The sequence below is a fragment of the Crocodylus porosus genome, unplaced genomic scaffold (genome assembly GCF_001723895.1).
Source record: "Crocodylus porosus isolate Cpor-Errol unplaced genomic scaffold, CroPor_comp1, whole genome shotgun sequence".
In the NCBI taxonomy this organism is placed as follows: domain Eukaryota; kingdom Metazoa; phylum Chordata; order Crocodylia; family Crocodylidae; genus Crocodylus; species Crocodylus porosus.
Window position 1 is genome coordinate 7,036,380 of NW_017728939.1, and position 21,550 is coordinate 7,057,929.

Below are 21,550 nucleotides of genomic sequence, written 5' to 3' on the forward strand. Positions count from 1 at the left end.
CAGACCTAAGGGGTCTCTTAGGCATAATTTAGACCCACCCCTCAATAAGTCTCCCACACTAGTCAAAAAGGAGAACTTTATTGATTACAAGGGGTAGGGGAAACTAGGGTACAGGATTGAGCAATATCCTAGAAATCCTAAAGAGCAAACAGTCTGGCTGAGGTAGCCTTTTGATTACGCGTCTGTGTTACTGCCAGCTAGATATCTAATCCGATTGAGCAGCTTACTCACAAGCATCCTCCAGAGTTCTCCAGTTTCCCCTCTGGAGTCCTGGGGTGAGAGAGAGAGCTAGGTCCAGATGGTAAGGCTTCTCTGTCTCCCCTGCTTGGCTGCTGCGTCACCTCATGGCCGAAGAGAGCGAGCCTCCTCCCCCCGCCAACCTATATAGCCCCTGTGACCTCATTCACCTGGGCCAGTGGGGGTCAGCCCCAGTTGGCTGTCAGCCAACCAATTTGAAATGCATCACCTGTTACCGGGCAGATTCCAGCTCCCCAGGTAGATGCCCCTCACCCGGGTGGCTGATGCCAGTCCCGTAGGCAGAGGGAGCAGGTGTCCCCCTCCCTCAGGACTGCAGCCAGCTCAGGTTACCTAAAGAGACAGGCTGAGGTGTGAATCCTCTTTGCTGGCCCATCTAATCACAGAGTCACAGGAAAGAGATTCTGGGGAGAAACCAAGGTGGCTTTCTGCCACACAGCACATAGCACTACAGGACCCTGGCTCCAGTAAGGGAATACAAGGTGTGAATATATATGTGGTTAAATCCTGTATCTTATATTAGACCAACTAAAATAGTTGGAAAAATTCTTCTTTGCAAGCTTTCAGATACAAACACCCTTCTTCAGGCAGAGGATGCATCTGCAGTTGTTTTGTGCTCTTCTTGGATTTCCTGTTTCCCATGTACCCTTGCTTCAAGATCCACTCTGTGAAATACCAATGACTGTACCACTTTCATACTGGCCGAGGTCATGCCATACTTCCATTTGGATAAATACTTGGGGTTGATCACATCAGGAGTGGAGTGCTTATTCATGGGTTAATGCTCCTGGTGAACCCGAGCCCCATGGGGTATGTTTTTTGGCCTATGTGGCTGTCAGCCAGGTACAGCAAGCCTCCAGCTGTCTCTGCATGGTCTTGAAGCCCTGAGCAGAGTTTGTTACAACACGGTTGAGTTGAAAACTCAGGAACCCCATGTCCCTGTAGTTCCCACTTGGCTTGGGTCCATGGCTTCAGATCCAGACATAGTGATAGCTACTGCCTCATCTGTCTGACCTGCCTCTTGATCATAATGTGCATTGGATGAGACCGGTCACTTGTGCTCACATGACGCTCCTTCGTTCCCATCAGATCATTGGTGTGACCAGAAGCAGTGATGCTGCTGGGGAAGTTGACTTCAAGCTGTAACTCTGTGCTAGCTGGAGCTCTGGTTAGACAGCTGGCTTAGCCTCTGATTGGGGGCCTGAATGGTCTTCTGGAGTTAGGGAGCAGAGGGACATTGATGGATTTGGGAGTGAGCTGCAGACTCCAGCTGGAGGAATCAAGGCTGTGGAAGGAAAGGGAGGAATAACAGCTTGGGAAGGGGTGGGATGAGATGTTATAGTTAGGACTTTTTTAACCAGACTGTGTTTCTCTTTGTTAATGATGTCTAGTCCCCTGTGGAGGAAACATCACCATGCAGAACGGCACCGTCTACTCCCCGGGGTTCCCCAACCAATACCCCAACTCCCAGGATTGCACCTGGATCCTCACAGTCCCTGTAGGATACGGGATACACCTCAACTTCACCCTGCTGCAAACAGAGCCTTACAATGACTTCATCACTGTCTGGTGAGTGCATCAGGAGGCAGCATGATAGCAACCTATATTTCTGCCTCGGTGCTTAACATGGGGTATTTAGACCTTGACAGTAGTCCAATATACAAGCTTAGAGTTAAGCACATGCTTAAGAGCTAATGCTAGTTCAAGCAGCAAACACTGAGATCTGTAGGGAACGAGGCATTCGAAAGCAGAGAAGAAGGTGGCTTTTGGGCAGACAGGTTTTGAAATAGAGCTAGGCTTGATGGGATCATTCATGTTAATGATTCTGTCGGTATCTGGTACGCTCTTTATCTAGAAGATCATGAACTGCATTATAGGAATGGGCAAGGTGATCTGAGAGATTGTCTCCAAGCTAAGCTTCAATGGTACTCTTTTGCAAAGCAGGGAAATGCCAGCAAAGGGAATGAAGCACTGAGTAAATTGGTCTTCCAGGGGACGCACTGGAAACTGATGATTTGGGACTGGAAAAGGATTTATAAGCAGGTCCTCAGTTGGTGTCAGTTGGCCCATAGCTCCATGGACTTCAAGTTCTCCCTGCCGCCTTTCCGTAGACTTCAGTAAAGTTCAAAGAGCTGGCATCTGAAGAATAATGAATAGGGTGTCGTCCCAATCTTGACTGAATAGCGATGCCTCATATCCCCTCTCAGATCTGTCTTAGGGCTAATTCTGCAATCATCAGCTACTAAAAATGAAAGAGGTTGACCTTCTTCCAGAGCCTGGTTACACAAATGCGAGCCCCACTGAGGATCTGTGAAGTCTGGCTCAATTACCTTACCTAGAGTCTGGGTGTCTTTTTGTGGGGGGGGGCAGAAAAACAAAAGCAGCATTGTAGCCTGTGTCTGGACATGGTAAGAATACAGGTCCTTCTTCCTCCTGCTGGATTTTCTTTTGTGTCTGTCCCTCCATCTCTGAAACACTGTAGACAGGAATAAGAGAACATGGCTTAGGGAGCCTTGGAGGCTCTACAGAGGAGTCTGGATGAATGGTAAAATGGGGTCTTTATCTCCAGCTGAATTTAACTGAAATGAATCTTGCTCAAGCTGGCAAAATAGGAATTGCCTTTCACTTCTGATTTCTCCAACAGTCATGTTTGAGGGGCTTGTTTATTCCTTTGCCGAATGGCTTTATTGTACTAGATAGATATTGTTTGGTAAAAAAAGGTTGGTAAATCTTTGACATTTGCAGATGTCCTCTTTGGCTTTTGCTTTGTCATCAGATATAAGTAACTCCACAATCCCAACTAAAATCATAGAATGCCTTTGTTTGTAGCTTAGCACCATCTCAGGTGTGGAGAACCAGATTTAAACCCAAAGGTGCTTTCTAAACTGGTAGAGCCTCTGGGAGCCCAGTTCTCAGCTGATGTTAATGGTCTTAACTCAGCCAAAGACAGCAGAGCCCCATTGATGGACATTGAGGCCAAGAGTACTGCAGGGTGGGGTCTTCATTTCCTTTATGGAGATGGAAGGATAAATCATGCATGGCATGGGAATAACCTTGTTGCATTGTTCCGGCAAGGAGGATGCTAGAGACAATTTTGTTTAAAGAGCTTTGGGCTAAATGCGAGATGAAATTTTCAGCTCAGCACCCAACCCAGAGCTGTTGGGGAAAATCTGGGCTTAGTTCTCCATGTTCAGACTCCTCTTTTGAAAAAAAAACAAGTCAGTGGTTCTATCTACAAATGCATGGGTCCACCCTACCTGGGAAGACTTGACTTGTACCATGATGGAGGTAAAGCTGGCCACCCAGGATGGCTGCTCCAGGGGGGTTTAGGGTCATGGTAATGAAAACAACTCTAGGACCAAGGGGTAAATGCATCTGCATGCAAAGGGCTAGTCTCTACTTGGAATAGCAGGAAGAGAAGTGTCTTGTCATTGAAGTCTTCTATTTCTGACTTGCATTTTTTAGGGATGGGCCACAGCAAACAGCCCCACAGCTGGGTGTATTCACTGGGAACTCGGCAAAGAAATCCACCCAAAGCTCCTCCAATCAGATCCTGATGAAATTCCACAGCGATGCAGCCAACGGTGGAATATTTGCCATCTATTTCTACGGTCTGTATATCTCTGTGAACACCCCGGGCTTTAGTGCCTTGCAGTGTAGCAGCATTGCAGGGTATGGAAAGGGTGCAGTTTAGTCGTGATGGACCAAGAAGAGAAGTAATGCTCGTGGAAGGGGGGTGTATTTGGAGGTAGGCTAAAGGGTGTGGGAGGAGAAAGGGAATACAAGTCTCTGCACACCCCATGCTGAAATAGAGGTATATCTGCAATGCCTCAGTAATTTGACCACCGCCCAAAAGCCTGCAAACAGGCAGCCATAATAATCCCAGGGCATGTCTCACAGCACTTGGCAATTTCCATGTTGGGTAAGCCCATTTTGCTGTGAAAAACTCTCCCTCCCTGCTGTTTCAGCTTGGATACGGTATCGTTCATCCAATCCCATGCCAAACTGGTTGGCTAGTCTTGCTGTTTTCCATCAGCTGCCTCCACGCTCTAGCCCAGAGGTGGCTTCATTTCTCCAGCGAGCAAAATGATTCTTGTAAATCCCTAAATTATTTGGGGATTCATTGGTATGAGCACAGCACACGCTAGGGGAATGCTAGGTATTACATTGTAATGAGAGAGTTTTCTCTCCATCGCTAAACAAGAGTCCGACTTGAAATTGGATTAGCTAACAAGTTCCTGTGGAAGTACTTGGGATTTCAGAAAGTGCAAATGGAGACCTCCTCCCGCTACAGTAATTCACATGTAACAGGTTCAATGAAGTCTAACATCAATTATGTGACGGTCTGTGTGGTGTGGTGTGCTGTAGCTTATGTTCAGTTATGAAAAGGCCAGTAATATAAGGAAAGTCTAGGTTTAAAGAATGTCTGCTTGGCTTGCAAAAGAGTTGTTATTAAAACACTGGAAGGTGTATGTGTTGTGTGTGCGTGTGTGTGTGTGTGTGTATAAAAAAATATATATATATACACACACACACATATAAATACATATATATATGTGTGTATGTATATATATAGAAAGAGACGCACACACACACACACACACATATGGATGCACAACTGTGTGTATAACAGGCAAAAATAAATTCAGTTTTGGAAAGTTGACATGGAAAGGAACAGTACAAAAATCCTTCTGTAGCTCAGTCGATGCTTCCTTTGGTGAGAATTCGATAGTAGGGTTAATGTCCACCAGCATATATCTGTACTCTCCAATTCTGGTCACACTTCATATTGAGGTTCCTTTTATAAGTGATTTAGAAACGGCCAATAAGTAATCACTAGATGTTACTAGCATGAATCGCCTGTGCATAAGCACCTCAGCAGAAGGTACAATAGGTAGCTGTAAGTCACAGCTGCTTATCTTTTTGGACTATGCAGCAATTATTTGACCATCTGGCCAAGCATCTATTAGTTAGCCTTGTTAGCCTCGTTGTAAAATATTTTCTGTAAATGGAACCCCTAATTAACAGTTTACCTGAAAACGCCATTGTTTAAACCAGGTTGAAGAGGGCCAGCAAAACTTTAGGTTATTTTATTGAAATTCAAAATTTCAGTGAAAAATTGTCATTTTGAAAGAAATAACATGTCAGAAAGTGTAATGCCGTTCTGTTGGTTAACTTGCAGTTGAGGTGGCTTCAGCTGTGTATCCTGTTAGCATTGATCATAAAAGAGCAAGGAAATAAGCAACTAAGAGATCCATATTCCCAAATTTAATCTTTTTATCCTTTACCCTTTTCAACCTTGAGCACCTCCCTTTTGCCACTTCTGTAGCTTAACCCTTATGATGAGCAGCTGATGCTGAGTGTTTCAAGGACAAATCCCAGTTGTTTCAGCCGCCCACATCGCTCTGTTCCAAGGGTACCCTTCACTTGGAGGGCAAAAATGACCTTCATTTTTGGAATAGGAGATAAAAGACATCTGTTTTTCCAAGTTCAGACACTGTCTTTCTCTGAAACAAAAGACCACTGCTACTACTACTACTACTACTACTCCCCCTCTTACTATTACTACTAATACTAGTGCTACTACTACTGCCCAGCCACAATTCTGCTCTGGTACTAAATACACATATATACCTAAGCCTGATTATCAGAAACCTCTAGGGTCGTTTGTACATGCGCTCACTCTTTTTTTAAACCGTATTAACTGATTTGCATCCCATACTTTGAATTAAGGGTTAATAGACGATCATTGACCATCAGCCCCTTAACAGACCCAATTTGCAGTCTCTGTGCATGGGCTTCTGTGCTTAGCACTTGTGGTTGGAAGTAATTAGGGGTGCTTACAAATGTGTGGGAACACAAACCAGTTCTTTGCTTTCGGCTCAGGGTACCCCCATGCCAAACAATGCATGCCCAGAAGAGGAGTTTGACCTGGCTTGCCCGGTGTCTGTATAGCTCACACTTCAGCGGGACTTTTTGGCTGTTTTATCTAAAAAGCCCCACTGAGGTGTGCAAGCCCCGCTGAAGGGCACAAGCCATAAGGACGCTGGGGAACCAGGTCAAACTGATGTGATTCCTCTTCTGGTAATGCACTATTTGGAGGGGGGGTGGTTTCCATGTCTGTCAGCACCCTAGGAAGTGATAATAAGCTTGTTTAAGCACTGCTGCATTGTTACAAACCTACTGACCATTATCTAAAGTGCTGTTCCAGAAGCCTTAATGGGTAGAGTTGACCTGAGCATTAATGACCGTGAGCTAACATGTAGGGAGGGATGCGGTGGGTGGCAAGGGAGCTCAGACCAGGACTGTGTGCTTGAGCAGGGCTGGGGACTTAGGATACTGATACTTAGTCATGGTGAGGTGTTGTTGGCACATTTGACTATGCAAAGGTGTTACCTATGCCTGATTCTACATTGCAGAAACCCAACTGAGTTTCCCTTCCAGGGACTGATATTTGCAATGCTTATCTGATGAGTTTCTAAGGACGTTTTTTTCCTAAAAGCAATACCGTACAGACATGTTAATTAATAACATTTAAATGGCCTATTTTGAACTGCCCTAGTCCGCATTAATTTTAATCCTCATTCAATGAGGATTAGTTAATTCAGACTGGAGCCAATTTTAATTCGGATGACAGACATCCAGGTATATATAATGACGGCTGTAGTCCAGATTAAAATGTAATGTCTATCAATGGCCTGGGAGACCACATGTTGACTTCAGCTGGTATTACAGTTACACACACCCTTCTAGAAAATCGGACTCAACATGACCTGTGTGTTCCCCATGCACGCAAGCAGGGATGATCAGGTTTGGGGTCACATTTTGCTCTGCTCCGGTTTGCTCTGACACAGGGCTAGTCTTCTACCAGCGTAGATCCGCAGTAAGTCCACTGAGTGCCATTGCCTTTGTCTTGGATCTACATCCGTGCAAGTGAAAGCAGAATGGTTTTGCTTTGTGTGTGCTCCGATCTGGGGCACACGAGGCTTCCCAACAAAGCCACAGGGATTGTGAACCAACAGCAGCTGCTTAAAAGAACTGCTCTGAAGGGACATACCCTGTTTCAAAAAGAGAGAGGAGGGGAAAGAGAGAGAGTGAATGCACTCCAGGAGCCCTAAAAGGCAGATAATCCTGGTGCAACATCCTTGGTTTGCCCATTGTGAAACAGGTGGCAGCGTGGTTTCCTGTGTGAACATACTGGGGAAGGGTGTCGTTGCCACAGTAACACTTGGTGGGTCTCTGTGGTGCTCCAGGGACAAAGACCCTGATTCATCTTGGTGGAAACAAATCAAGGTGCTTTCGAAGGCAGCTTTATTGGCACCCTGCTATCCAGATGCTGAAACCATCTTAATCATAGCCCTGCATTGAAATATGGCCCATTTAAGGAACAGAGAGTAATGCTCCAAATGCTAGGTTATCTCTCCACTTAAATAGATGCTGTCAAGCACTTTTTAAATAGCATTTAATTCTTTTTTTTCCTACACTGTCAAACAGCCATATAAAAGCTTGCAAATGATATTTTTCTCCCTACCGAAAGGGCTGTTTTTGCTCTTTTGGCTTTTCACTGGTTTTCTAATTTCAGAGTAAAAGGGATTCATTCACTGCTGCAGTCTCCAAGCCACTTTACAGTTGTCTGGCCAGAAAGAGCTCGGGTGGGATGGGGAAGTATCTGTATTCCAGGAACACCTGGAAGTCCCAGCTGAGATCGGGGCTCTATTATTCTGGGAGTGTGCAAAGGGAGCGTATCAGAGGGACCCCTCTCCCCAAATGCATGCAGTCCCTATATAGAGAAGGCAAAGGTTGCAATAGGAAATGGCGATGAAGAGACTTGTCAAAGACATCCAGCAGGCCAGTGGCACAGAAAGGGGCCTCATTCTCACACTATGGCTATTTTGCTCTTTCTGAAAACTGGGTATCTTTAAGGAGGGTCAAGTTGGGATCCTCAAGGTGGAGTCCCAGCTCACTGCCGAGGGCCCATTCTGCCACTAATCTTGGAGGTCCTTCTGTCAGCAGGTGGCTTTGGCCAAAGCAGAGGTCAGGTGCACATTCAGAGACCTTTGCTCTTTTTTTCCGGAGGCCTTTCCACCCTTCGTTTTCTGTCAGGCATAAAGGAAGCATCTTCTCTACATCTAGGGGCAAAGCATACAAGCGAAGGAGCATACAGGGTCTTAAAGCATCTGCTTATCTCTGAGAGCTGGGGAAAAAAACCCAGTTAACAGGAAATTCCCTTGCATTTCCTTCCCTTCTCTGCCCCCCGGTCCAGCATGACCGAGAAAGCCTGGTGGGAGGAGTGACAGGTTTGCCTGTTCAACTGGCCCAGATCCCTGCAATATGCCTTCTCCTCTTGCTCATTAGTTCAACCATTTCATTGTGCTTTTGCAGTAGGTTGCAAAGAATTTGTGTGGAAGCTGTGTCTCAAAATTACAGACCTGACAGTCCCCTATGATCTCCTCTGCTTGAATTTAGCTCATTACGCTATTGCTGGTTTTTAATTTTGCTAACGTAGGGCCGTATGCAGCCTTTAGCCTGTGCACCAGTTTGAAAAAGAAAAATCACCCCTTTCATCCAAGTCTTTCTAAGCACTTTATAAATATTTATCAGCAGTGCTAGAGTCTCCACCTCCCTGGTGAAATAGGACACAGTTATTTTGCCCCCCCGCCACCCCCACTTTATAGATGGGGAAACGGGAGCACAAAGTAGATGTGGGGTAAGATTTCACCTATAGTCATTTGAAGCTAAGCTCCTGAATTCATATTTAAATATTTAATTAAATTATTTAAAAAAAAAAAAGTCTCTGGAGTGTCATTATAGCCAGCCCTGCTGTTGCACATAAAGTTTGAATTAGTGAGATTTAACACTAATGCAGATGACCAGTGTCTGGGATTAATAGGCTGAAATACATTGCTGAGAGATTTACACTTATCCTGGGTTAGGAGACTGTTGGAGTGACGATTCAGAGCAGAGCTGAGCAAAGAACAGTAAATGCTTTCATTGAATATTCATTCAAAACTCGATGGCTGGCTGATGGCAAAATTTGCTCTCCAGTGTTTGGTCAGGTGAGTGGGACGCATGGTGGCATTTCTGCTCCCTGATTGGAGGAGGTGTGTTGCACGTGTCCACACGGCACCACCGGAGGAATGTATAATTGAACCAATCGCTCCAAATCCGCTCTGTGGTTTTACATCAGGTCCAGATAGGTGACTGGCATCCGTTGCATTGTAAATTCCAGATTCGATCGTGTTTGAAATTCAAACTGCCCACACCCCAGGAATTATTTGCAGAAGAAACTAATGAATAATTCCAAGTTAAAAATACATGAGGGGGGGTTTCAACCTCCGTTCCAGGATAAGAACAGGCAGCAAAAAATGCAGTGCCTGACTAATGATTCATTGAGAATTATTGACTTGGCTTCAGCGCAGTCTAAGGCTTCCCTCTTGCAGGATTGACCTAATTCCCATGAGATTGCCTCGAATCGTCTACCCAAGTTCGCAAACTGTATGCACCGCGTTCGCATCGCAGCATGAGTCATGCAAGCAAACATCGGTTGCCATTCTCTGCCGGTCGAATGGGGATGACCCTGACTGGGCGCACAAGGGCTCTGCATGCTGTTTACAGACTTGCTTCCCAATGGCTTTGGATTCTGGAAAGCTTGCAATCTGCTACAGATGGGATCCTGTGCAAATCAAAGCCGCTCGGGAAGAGAGCAAACAGCAGCAGCCCAGCTAGGGAGGGTTCCTTGCTGTCCTCCTTCCAAGGCTTCTCCCATCATGGTTATACAGCATGTGCTGTCCAAGGTGGGAGCACAGCACACTTCCCAGGAACCCGTTTTGCAAAATCAGATGAGGGAGGGATTGAGATGTCCTTGTCCTCACCTGTACTTTTCCAGCCTCCAGGTATGTTGGTGTCCATTAGCTATCTCAGTGCTCACCCTGGCTCTGCTGGGCACTGATAGGGGTTGGGGTTGGCCCCGGCTGAAATATTGCAAGCTGGATCATACTGTTTATATACTGGGGGCAGAAAAGCACAAAACTGACTGCCAACTGGTACAGATGGTTTCTCTCGTAAAGCATCAGAAGTAACATCATTCCTATCCCTGGGGCTACCAAGGAAGAGGAAGGATGGTCTAGTGGCTATAGCCCTACCCAAGCACTTGGAAGATGTGTGTTCAGTCCCCATGATAGACTTCTTGCATGACTTCAGTTAACAGAGTTAACAGCCCTTTCCTAAGTCGCAGAGATATTGTGAGGTGCCCAGATATTATAGTAACTAGGGTAGAGCATGATTTCTGGACTCCTCTCTCACTCCCTCTCAATTCTCAGAGCAGTGGCAATTTTTTTCAGGAGATGGATTCTTGCAAAACATTGAGCTGTTATTAGGCTTGTACGTGCCTTGTCCGTAAAAGGCTCATCTCCCATTGGAAGCAATTTCATGCACTGACATCTGCTCTTCTTTCCTTTTTTCAGCCTATCAGCTCTCCAGGTGCCATCGTCCAACCATTGTTCCCAATGCTGAAATCATCACAGCGAATGAAGAATTTAACATAGGTAGCATCTTCCAACCTGCTCTTTCACCCTCCCCCCGCACAAGATAGGCAGCATCAATGCATCAGTGCTCCCTGGAGACCGGTCCCTTGTTTCAGATGTCGTATGATTCAGAAGAGCCTGTTAAAGCCCCTAATTATGCTGTTTCGTATGAATTGCTGTGGGGAGGCTTGACCCTCTTGGGTGCCTGGCTTCTGCCCTGAATGAGATGGATTTGATAGTTCTTGGAATTTCTATCCTTATTGGTATAGCTGCAAGAGCTCATTTGTAAAAGGCCAATTCTTGGTTAGAAACTCACAGAGCTATTTGCCAGAGGTGTAGCAGCAGAAATCTGCACCCGGGGCAGGCCCAGGGCAGTGCTGTCTGCTGTAGGGTGAAATCAGTCACTGCTGGGGCCATGGGTGTTTCTACACTCCCACCTCAGTTACGCCACTGCCATTTGCCTCTGTAATATCTTGAAGCCTTAAGGTATTTAAGGCATTTAGGATAATACACGGCGTGGAAGGTGGAGACTTTTTGGTTTTTTAAGTCTTTTTCTTTCCTGTGCCCTGAGCTCTTCGCATTTTCTGTTCTGCCCAGCACTGCACCTGCTTTGAAAGCCTGGCTGCAATCAGAAAAGCAGCCACAGTAAAAAAGCCACTGTTCTCACAACATCTGCTTCCCCTGGCCCAGATGCTCAACTAGAAACAACATAACCCCATCAAAATCAGTGAAGGGGGACACCAGTTTAATGCCAGCTTGAGAATATAGTCCATGGGTTGCGTATACTTTTACCTCCCAATATTCCCACATAATTTATCCATCTGTAATCCTGCATGTTATCCTCATAATGTTAAGGAGGAGCGAGCTGGATCTGTGTCTGGTGTGTGCATCATGGATGCCCATGCCAGGATTTATGGTGGTACAAAAAGCAGAAGGAAGCCGGGAGCGTGCGGCATTGGCTTTTTGAAAGGCCGTGACATCTCTGGGCAGATGTTCAGCGTGGTTGAAATTCAGCCTCATGTAGAGGGCATGTAATATTGCTTCCCTGCTTAAAACCATGGCCTAGGATGGTGCAGACGGAAGACAGAAGTGATGCTGAATAGGGGCAATTTTCAGCCTCGTGGATTTGTATTTCCACAGAATAAAATAGCTGGATTGTGCAGCTATTGCACGGAGACCCCAGCAGTCCACACATGTAAGCCAGCTCCTGTAACAGCAGAGGGAAGACCTTGGGTCACTCAAGAACTAGAGCCCAACTGCAGCACTGTCCCCTGTGCACAGCGGTGCATTTACTCCTTTGTAAGCCAAGGAGACCTTAGCTGAGACCTTCTGCCTTTCTGCCTTTCTTCCTCAGGTGACATTGTAAGATACAGATGTCTCCCTGGCTTTACTCTGGTTGGAAATGAAATCCTGACCTGCAAGCTAGGCACTCACCTCCAGTTCGAAGGTCCTCCACCCACCTGTGAAGGTCAGTGGCTGCCAACACATCAGCAAAGACTTTCTCCCGGGGCTGCAGGGAATGGGTATTCTCCGGGGGTGCGGTCTCCATCCACTTCCCAGGCTGGTCCTGAGCAGTGCCAGGGATATAATCAAAATATATATCTTGGGGCTGATACAGACTTTGAAATCTCATAAATGCTATGGGAAATCCTCTGTCACTGGTTTCCATCAGCCTCTGCAACTTCATTGGGTGATACGGGGGCTCAGCACTGACCGAACGAATTTGTCTGACATTGGGTAGCCCAGAGACGCCCTCGGAGGCTGCAATTCAGGAAAGCACTTGAGCGCTGTCCTGAACAGCAGCCAGAATACCGCCTTTGCAGGCCCTTCTTGACGTTGGCATCTGGCTGCACAACCCAAGCATCCTTCTGCTGGGAGAGAAGAAGGCCTCTCTGACCGATGGCCAGTGATATGTGAACAGCAGCAGCAAAGGGGAGCTGACTGCAGCAATGGGGAATCCTCCTGAGGGCCGAACCTGCGAAAGACAGGTTCCTTATTAGTGTGTCACAAGGGGGAAAAAAAAGGCCCTGAGCATGGTGCAATGCACCGTGCACCCGTGAAGAAGCATCTCAAAGATGCCTCCATGCTACAATGGTATTTTCTTTATCTTGCTGATGTCTATTGACAGGTTTCCTTTTTTTCATTCCAGCAGTGATTATCTCATCTTCTTTCTCCCCCATCTGAACATTTTGACATATAATGGGAGATTTTTCTACAGGTCTGTTCTCTCTCTGGGATAGGGTGAGCTGAAGGAGAGAACAGGAGGTCATTCAATTATTTACTAGTGGTTGTTAGCCCTGAGGGTAAGGGGACTGCTTAAATTACATCTGGTCACCAATTTCTGGATGTCAAAAAATCACTGAAGGGATTAAGGATTCGGAAAGAATACACTGTTCTTCTGGCTGACACTGGCTTTTTTTCTTTAATCTCTATTCAGTGCTCGCTATGGTTTAAGATGCAGTCGCTGGCTGGATGGCTAGATAGATGACTAAATATCCTCTCAAGCAATGCTTTTCTGCTTAGTTTGTTCAAGCTCTCTTTCGTAGATTAGATTTGGGGGGATGTTTTGTTTTTTGTTTTTAAACCCAGGGTCTACAGATGTTTCACCTGTTCTGAGATAGGAGATGGTCTCACAATTTCTCCTAAATTCAGGGTTCCGGGCTTCTAATCCCCCTCCTACCACCAGCTCAACAAGTGTTGTCTGGGCCTCACTTGGCCGTTCTGTAAAATAGGCATAATAAAGTTTGCGTGGTCACAGGAGGGGTGTTGGGATGGGAACAATTGCACCAAACTTCAGATCCTCAAATGAAAGGTCCCTCATGTAACAAGGGCTTAATCCAATCTTACGTTACTCCACTTTCATGCTAGTGCAACTCCATTGACTTTGCCAGTCATCGGATCAGAGTGACACAGATGTGTGTCTGGGCACATCTGGCTTCCTCCAAATCTGAATGGTGCTGAGCACTGTTATAAAAACAGCCCACTTCCTTAGGAGCCAAGGTCCAACTGAGACCTGGACGTTTCAGAGGAGCCCAAGGAAGTGAGGCGCTCCAGTCCTAGTGAAAGATAGTTGAACCCAGGAGCTTCAGTCCCATTTTGAAGACCTCCCCATTAATTCCCCTCACCTATTTTTGAAAGGCTTGGCCGTGGCTCCTTGTGATTGCTTCCACCTGGTGCTGGAAAGGAGGCCTTATTTTCTGTGCTCTCTTGTTTCTATGTCTTTTAGTCCACTGCCCGATGAACGAGGTTCTGACAGACTCCACCGGTGTGATCCTCAGCCAAAGCTTCCTGGGAAGTTACCCTCATTTCCAGACCTGTTCCTGGGTGGTCAAAGTGGAGCCTGGATACAACATCTCCCTGATCATTGAGTACTTCCTGAGCGAGAAGCAGTATGACGAGTTTGAGATCTTTGACGGTAATGACTCACTCTGGCAATGTCTTTTGAGGGCCAGGAAAGGGGATGGATGCAAGGGGAGCGGTAGGATGGAGCGTGGGCCTTCATGTGTTCCCACCATCCTGCACTGAATTTTTTCCACTGCAGTGCCCATAGCCCTCTGCTGTACCTGGGGAAATCTCTCCCTGAGGGCGACTGTGCTTGCTTAGCACAGTAGTCCATCAAGAAGCTTGTGGTTGGGTTTGATTTCCTGGGGAAGGGAAGAACAGTGATTTGACTGGGATGGGGGGACTTTCTACATGGGGAAGGGGAGCAGTTAAAGGAGGTCTTAAAGAGAAGAGCGGTGTGGGGCAAGGATGCCAGGGGGAGATGGATTGAGAGGAGAAATGAAATTATTCCGAACCAATCCAAGGCTGCAGCCCTGAACTGTATGCTAGGCAGATCTGCTCCCCCTGTTAGGAGCCAATATCTGGGTTCTCAGGAGTATCTTAGCTGGGATTACAGAAATGCAACCTTAACCCAGAACACGGTATTCACTGTGCCTGCAACTCCATGCAACCCACCCTGTACCAGACGGTGCTTCTCAGGAGCAGTGAGGCCCTGGCCCTCTTGCATTTGACTCCGCTACGGCCAGAATTTCACATCAAGGCTCTGGCTCACGTACCTGGAGCAGCAGTGATGTGCGTTTTGCAGCGGGGATGCAGAACCAGGAGCCAGGCTGACTTCAGGGGGATCGCTGAACTGAGTCCCCCTCTGCCTGCATGTCTGGGCATCTCCAAGGGGTGTTTGGATGTTTTAAGCCATGGGTCAAAATGTATCTGGCTTCAGGTGCCAGTGTGTCAGACAGGGAGTGACCTCTGTGGAGTGGGAGGGTTGTTGCTATGGACCAACCCTAACTTTCAACTTTCCAATCCTTTCGTACAGGTCCGTCTGGCCAGAGTGCACTGCTGCTGTCTCTCAGTGGGAATTACTCTGCTCCCCTGATGGTCACCAGTACTGGAAATAGAGTCTACCTCCGCTGGTCCTCTGACCATGCCTACAACAGAAAGGGCTTTAAAATCCGCTACTCTGGTGAGTACTGAGCAGAAGCCAGAAATGGCCACCTGTCCGGTCCCCTGACTGCCTCCCTTCCCTTGCTTGTAATAAATAGTTAAGTCAGGGGTTGGTGACCTACACCCATGGACCACATCAGGGGCTTCAGCATCTCTCGTGCCTGGGGGCTTTGTCAGTGTGCAGCAGCGAGAGGCTTTGCATGTACTGTGATGCACCATGCCACAGCCAGAGAAGTTTTCAGCCCCAAGCTTGTCTCATTTTGAGCTCACTGCATTGGAGAAAAACAGGGTCTATGTCTGGTTCCCAATGCAAAGTGGACTGTTTTGGCTGGGGTCTACCCAAGAAACATTGACTGTGCAGGAAAAAGGAGGGGACACAAATTCAAGGCTCTCACACACGCCTAGAGGCATCTTCTACACATTTACATATATTATACAATTAACCGGCTAATCATGCAATAAACATAGACCGGCCACATGTGAAAAGTAAGACTGGCCACAAGTGCAAAGTAATAATCGTCACACGATTAACTGGTTAATTGCACAATAAATTTAGACCAGCCACACATGCAAAATAATTATTGCATGATAAAAATGACTCTCAGGCTCTAAAAAGAGCCAGCCAGCTATAATAATAGCACTCGAAAACATGTTACGACTCTATAGCTGTTTTTTATCTAGCTTGAATTTGAACGTGTAGCAGGGCCCATGAAAATACGCACAATCAAAATGAGAAAAGGGTTGCACCGTCTTAAATGAAGTAAGACAGGCTTTGCACAGCTCTGCACAAATGGAAATCCTCCACTCGTGGAGGAGCCTGTCTAGCCTGTGTACTACTCAGGAGCTACTTAGTCACTATTTTATGGACTTTAACTACTGCTAATACTACTGAGCAGTAGTTTGATATTACTCAGGATCTACTTAGTCACTATTTTAAGGACTTAAGGTGAGCGTAAGCTTTTTGCTGACTTGGTGTGCCGGTAAATTTAACCTAAGGGAGCACTACCTGATATACAGGACTAAACCATTGATTTATGCATCAAAGAAGCAATGCAGTCCCCAGAATAGTGCCCTGCCAACCTGAATTCAATTAAAGGTAGCTTGGATGCCATGTTATTATATTGTAGAATAGATTGGGTAGTACTGAGACACCTGGTGGTTAACACCGCAAACAGAAAACCTCCTAAAAACTGTTTGGTGCCTGAACAGTGACTTACGTTACAGTGCTCAAAGCGCAATATTAGGGTCAAATTCTCCTCCCATTCAAGCCTTGATGGGTGTTTTTGCCCGTGCTCTCAAAGGAACAAGGTCAGGATCTTAAGAGAGGAAGCTTTAATTACTCTTTCGGCATAAAACACTTACTGGATGCAGTGTGTTTACTAAGAATTCCTAAACATTAATGAGTATTTTTCTGGAACTTAGCGCATTTTAATTAATGAAAGTCATAAAACCGGAGAGGGAGCTTGCATGCATACTATAAATAAGTAACAGCATTACTCAGTAAATGGATTAATTAATATTTCAGTATCAAAAATTACCCTGAATTTCCCAAGCCAAAGTGAAACTTGGAAGTTTTGCTTGTCTGGGGGAGGGGAGGTTGGAACTTTTCCCTTTAATTTCTGTCCCTGATCTCCACTGAGGAGCCACAAACTCGAAGCAGAGCTCATTTGGGCTCATTGAGTTTCATCTGATTTGTCTCCAAATCCATTTCCAAATGGTGCATTTTGTTTATTTTTGCCATATAAAAAGAAATCCTACGGGAATTGCTTCAGACCCTGCAGCCCCGGGTGGTAATCAGCAGAATTTTCAACACTTCAGAGTACCAAGGGATTTTTTTTTTTTAAATAATTTTCTTTTATGAAGCCGTGATCTGGCTTCAGGTTTGATCATAGGGTTTGCGTGACCTACAGGCTGACAGTTCTTGCTCATAACAAAACCTGCAATCAGCTGAGTTTTAGATGCTTTCAGGTATTCAAGGCAATATCCCCTGCCTCGCTATCTCCACAGAGCTTTGGCAAGGCTCAGTCCTGAGTGGTGCTGAGAGCCCTCAATTCACAATGGCTTCAACAAGGATCCGGGACGCCCAGAACCTCACAGGACCAGGCCATTAATTATTAGGGGCAGGCTGGGGAAGGTGGGACTGTTGCAAGAAACAGCACAGGCGAAGAAGCTAGGTTGGGGCCTTGCTGCTCCCTTTGCTCTGTGGAAGAGTAGAGCCTGAACTCCGTTCTCCCGTCATGCCAGGCAGCAGCGCTAACCCGCTGCAAAAGGGAGAAGGCACCTGGCACAGACCAAGAGCAAATTACTTCCCTCCACCCACCTTTGCACAAGCGGGTAATCAAGGGTGAAAAGGGCTCACCTTCCCGCGCACCCCCTTACCCCAGATCTGCTGCTGGAGCAGCCCAAGTGTGCACTGTGGCTTTACTCAGGACTCATTGCAGTGTTATAACCTGGTCCAAATATTACTGGAAATCACTAGCAGGGACGGTGGGTTCTCAGCTGGTGCTGTGAGTAACACCAGTTCCTGACTTTGCAACATTACCTCCTTTTCCTTTAGTGTGTGTGTGTGTGTGCACGCACGTGTGTAATTTTATTTTCCATTGCAACCTCTCCGTTTCCTATCAGACTTTGGCTTAAATCAAACATCATGTAACCACAACGCGTGGAGGGGAGAATCTGTCTCGACACGCTGCCTCCTTTTGTTCTGAGATGTGTGTTTTATTTCTTTTCCCCATCCTCCAGCTCCATACTGCAGCCTTCCTCCACCCCCTCTCCACGGCTCGATTCTCAGCCAGGCTGGGATGCTGCCAGGCAGTACCATCCGATTCGGCTGCGATGCAGGCTACCGTCTCGTTGGCCACAGCGTCGCCACCTGCTTGCGGCACCCTCAAGGCTATTACCACTGGAATGAAGCCATCCCTCTGTGTCAAGGTGGGGAAAAGGCGAATGCATTACTCTTGGGATCCCAAACCCTCACTGTCTTTTTCAGTTGTAAGTCAGACAAAGGCTGAATTTAACGGGAGTTTTGGCTGCGTATAGACCAAGAAAAAAAGAAAGGGCTGCACTGTTACCGCCTTTGTTTGCCCGCTCTGAGTCCGGCTGGTTGCAGACAGCAGGGCGTGTTCATCTCGTCCAAATGCGAGTCAGCAGGCAGGGAGAGGAGAGGCAATTGCTCTGGCCAAAGTAGGCTGGGAGGTGCGCAAGGGGCCAGGCGACTACCCTCCCCTGTTCCTTATAAATGGTTTCCTATCCCATCAGCCATGCTGAAGTGATGCATGCAACTGCTCACCAGCCTGAGAATGGGGGTCACCCTCTGATGTGTCCTCTGGCCTGGGTTGATGGATCAAGCTAACCTGTAAAAAGTGTGGGGGTGTCTCACCTTCTCCAAGGCCCGTTGTGGAGGAGCGTTTGTTCCCTGGAGACAGGTGCAGCCTGTCCTGGATGGAGGGACACAGCGGGCTTTTCAAATGGCCTTTGGACAGTCGACCCTCAGTGGAAGCTGCCACCCTTGATCTTATTATATCTTAACAGGGGGGTTGCTAAGGTCCAGGCAGGGAGAGAAGCACCCCATTTCCATTGTCTTTCAGTAGGTGGACGCACAACTGCCTCCTTTTAAATCTTCTCCTAATTTGGGCGCTTTGCAAACAAGTAGTCTGGAGGGCTCCTACCCAGGGCGCACGCTGTCCAGCTGTGCTCCTGGCTCTGAGTTTTGCCCTAGTTCTCTCTTGGTCCCCACTTGCACATTTGCTTTCTGTTTGCACCTGTTTTCAATCCAGTCCCTGTTTCTCTGTTGATAAAATATTCATCTCCATTCTGATGAAGTTTTTTCCAATTGCTTTGAATGTTTCTTTATGGAATGTTCCAAGGGAATTTAATGCCGGGGATTAAACATTGCCTTGACTGCTCTGGAAACCGGCACAGCTTGGGCAAGCTGCTCTCACACCCACGTGCATTGTTCCTTAACCTTAATCCAGGGGAGTTTACTGTGGACTTTACAAATCAGCCTAAATGAATTAGGAACAAAAGCTCCACTTGTGCTCCTGAATCTCTTACACTCATGTATAACCTCCACATCTAGGGCTCTGCATTCATTTGTCCCGTTTTGGATAAAGAGCTGGCTGTGGTGACAGCTGAAGTGCTCTGCGTTTCATAGAGCCAAGTTGAGACGACACACTGATGTGTCACTCAGGGGAAAAAGGGGAGGGGGGGATTTCACAAAAAAAAATATCTATCTATCTGTCTATAGATATAGATAGATTTTTTTTTTTTTTACAACTGTTTTACAACAAATTTTATAGCAGGTCAGAATGCTTTGAAAATACGGGGTGATTTTCTTCTTGGTTGAAGCTTTGAATCGCAATGCAAAACATCCCATAAGAAAGGCAGGCACTAGCAAGAATGATACAAGTGGGTTTCCCTGATTTTATTGAGCAGCCTCAGAGGGTGGTTTGTGATGTGGGCACTCCAGTCAACTAGTCAGCTTCGGACAGTTGAAGATGCCCCCTTGAGCTTATATCTTACCAGGGGGGTTCCTAAGGTCCAGGCAGGGAGAGAAGCACCCAATGTCCATTGTCTTTCAGTAGGTGGATGCACAGCTGCCTTCTTTTCAATCTCCTAATTTGGGCTGTCATTAGCCCCTGGGACTTTGCAAAGAAGTAGGCTGGAGGGCTACGGCAGATACGCAGTCTGGATCCCCACTGACTCTGATTTCAGGGGCAGCTCACAGTTCGATTGCTGGTAGAGTTGGTGCTGGCAGACGGGTGCGTGGAGCAGGGTGACCCGAGCTACGAACAGCATACAAGGCTGCACCCTGTGCCGCTTGCAGGGCGTGGGCCGGGGACAGAGTGGGGCAAAAGCATTCAGCATAATGGGGGGAAGAAAGAGCACGTGTCTGAATGGAGCAGCTGAATCTCACTGCAAGGCTGTTCCCAGCACCGGTGGCTGTCATGGCAACTGTCATTCGTGAGCAGTGCATGAAGCTTGTCATAAAGAGTTTCTATCAGGTTTCTTAAGAAGCAAGAAGTAAGTGTTGGGATCTTGTTACAGCAAAGCCACACCCCAGGTAGTTAATATTTCTGAGCTTTAAGGGCCAAATCCTATTGCACCTCTTAGGTGCCTAAGTGCTACTTTGTTGTCTTTTAATATTTAATTGCAATCCTGTTCCACTCTGCTGGAGTCCACGAGAAGCCCATCAACACAAAAGGTGGGTCACCCTTTCTCATCCTCCTCACCACTTCTCAGGACTGGTGCTTAAGGGGGGGATGAAGCTGCCTTACAAAAGCAACAGATTTTCAGGGGCTGAAGTTGAAAACCACATGGAGACTTTGATGCCTGAGTATCACTTAAATACCTGATAGGTGAGCTGGGTCTGTCTTTTATCAGCTTAGCTGGCCACCAGCTCAGCGTTATTAGGCACGGTACGGCTGAGAGAGCAGGAGTGTGCCCACATGGTGTAAGGATCGGACTCAAAACTTCTGGGCTCTCTCCTTGCCTTTGCCACTGGTTCTTCCAGTGTCCTGGTGGCTGTCTCTTCCTTTCTCCCACTGTTTCTGCTTCCCCATGCTTAGAAGAAGAAGCATGGTACTTGCCTGCTGCTCTGAAGTGCTTTGAGATCTACCCTACCAGGTAACGGGATAGTCTTGGCTGGGTAGTATCAGGATTCACAGTGGAGCAGCTCCCCCATCTGGCCTCAGAGAGATCGGATGCATTGCTGGCTTGTGTTTGCTGCCCAGTGCGGCTACATAAACTCCAACATGTATTTTTTGTCGCTCTCTTCAAGCCAACTGGCAACCTTTTGTTTCTGGCTGCACTCCGCTCCTCTTCTTTTTTCCAGTAGCTAATACCACATGGCAGTGATTTGGGAACTCGACCCACAACAGGGGATAAATTGCTCGTACAATCAGCTGTGTCAGGAGGATGGGAACTGGGGTCCCCATAAACACATGGCCTAGTTAGCAAATGACATTTCCCATAGCTCTCTTCTGCCAGCTCATAATCCTTCCTCCCTTTCCGATCCCCTCCAAATAATCTTTATTGCACGTTCCATCCTCGCTGACATTTACGGAAGTGGTGGAAAATATTCTGCCGGGAGCAATTGTACATTGGCATGGGAGAGGGGGAGATGCGAGATGGTCTAATATGTTTCTTCTACCTCTGCCATCTATTTTTAAGCTCTGCCTTTTGGGTCTTTTTGGGCAGCTGCATGTTTGCCATCGGAGCCTTTCCTGGCATGCTTGCTCCACGCAAACGCAGTTCTCCAATCACACCCCCCAGCAGCTCCCTCTAGCCTTCCTGTTAGGCTCCGGACGAGTCTCTCCCAGATAAAT

General features: G+C 46.9%; 1 protein-coding gene across 4 annotated transcripts in view; it reads left to right on the plus strand.

Moving 5' to 3' along the window:
• The window catches only part of CSMD2 (CUB and Sushi multiple domains 2), a 640,139-nt gene that overhangs the window by 554,002 nt on the left and 64,587 nt on the right, over positions 1 to 21,550 (plus strand). For all 4 annotated transcript variants that reach the window (XM_019547773.1, XM_019547775.1, XM_019547774.1 and 1 more), the window contains 7 exons: positions 1,647 to 1,824; positions 3,721 to 3,866; positions 10,719 to 10,799; positions 12,133 to 12,246; positions 14,005 to 14,193; positions 15,097 to 15,243; positions 17,967 to 18,155. In XM_019547773.1, the coding sequence (XP_019403318.1) occupies positions 1,647 to 1,824; positions 3,721 to 3,866; positions 10,719 to 10,799; positions 12,133 to 12,246; positions 14,005 to 14,193; positions 15,097 to 15,243; positions 17,967 to 18,155 (1,044 nt within the window). The remainder of the gene's footprint in view (positions 1 to 1,646; positions 1,825 to 3,720; positions 3,867 to 10,718; positions 10,800 to 12,132; positions 12,247 to 14,004; positions 14,194 to 15,096; positions 15,244 to 17,966; positions 18,156 to 21,550) is intronic.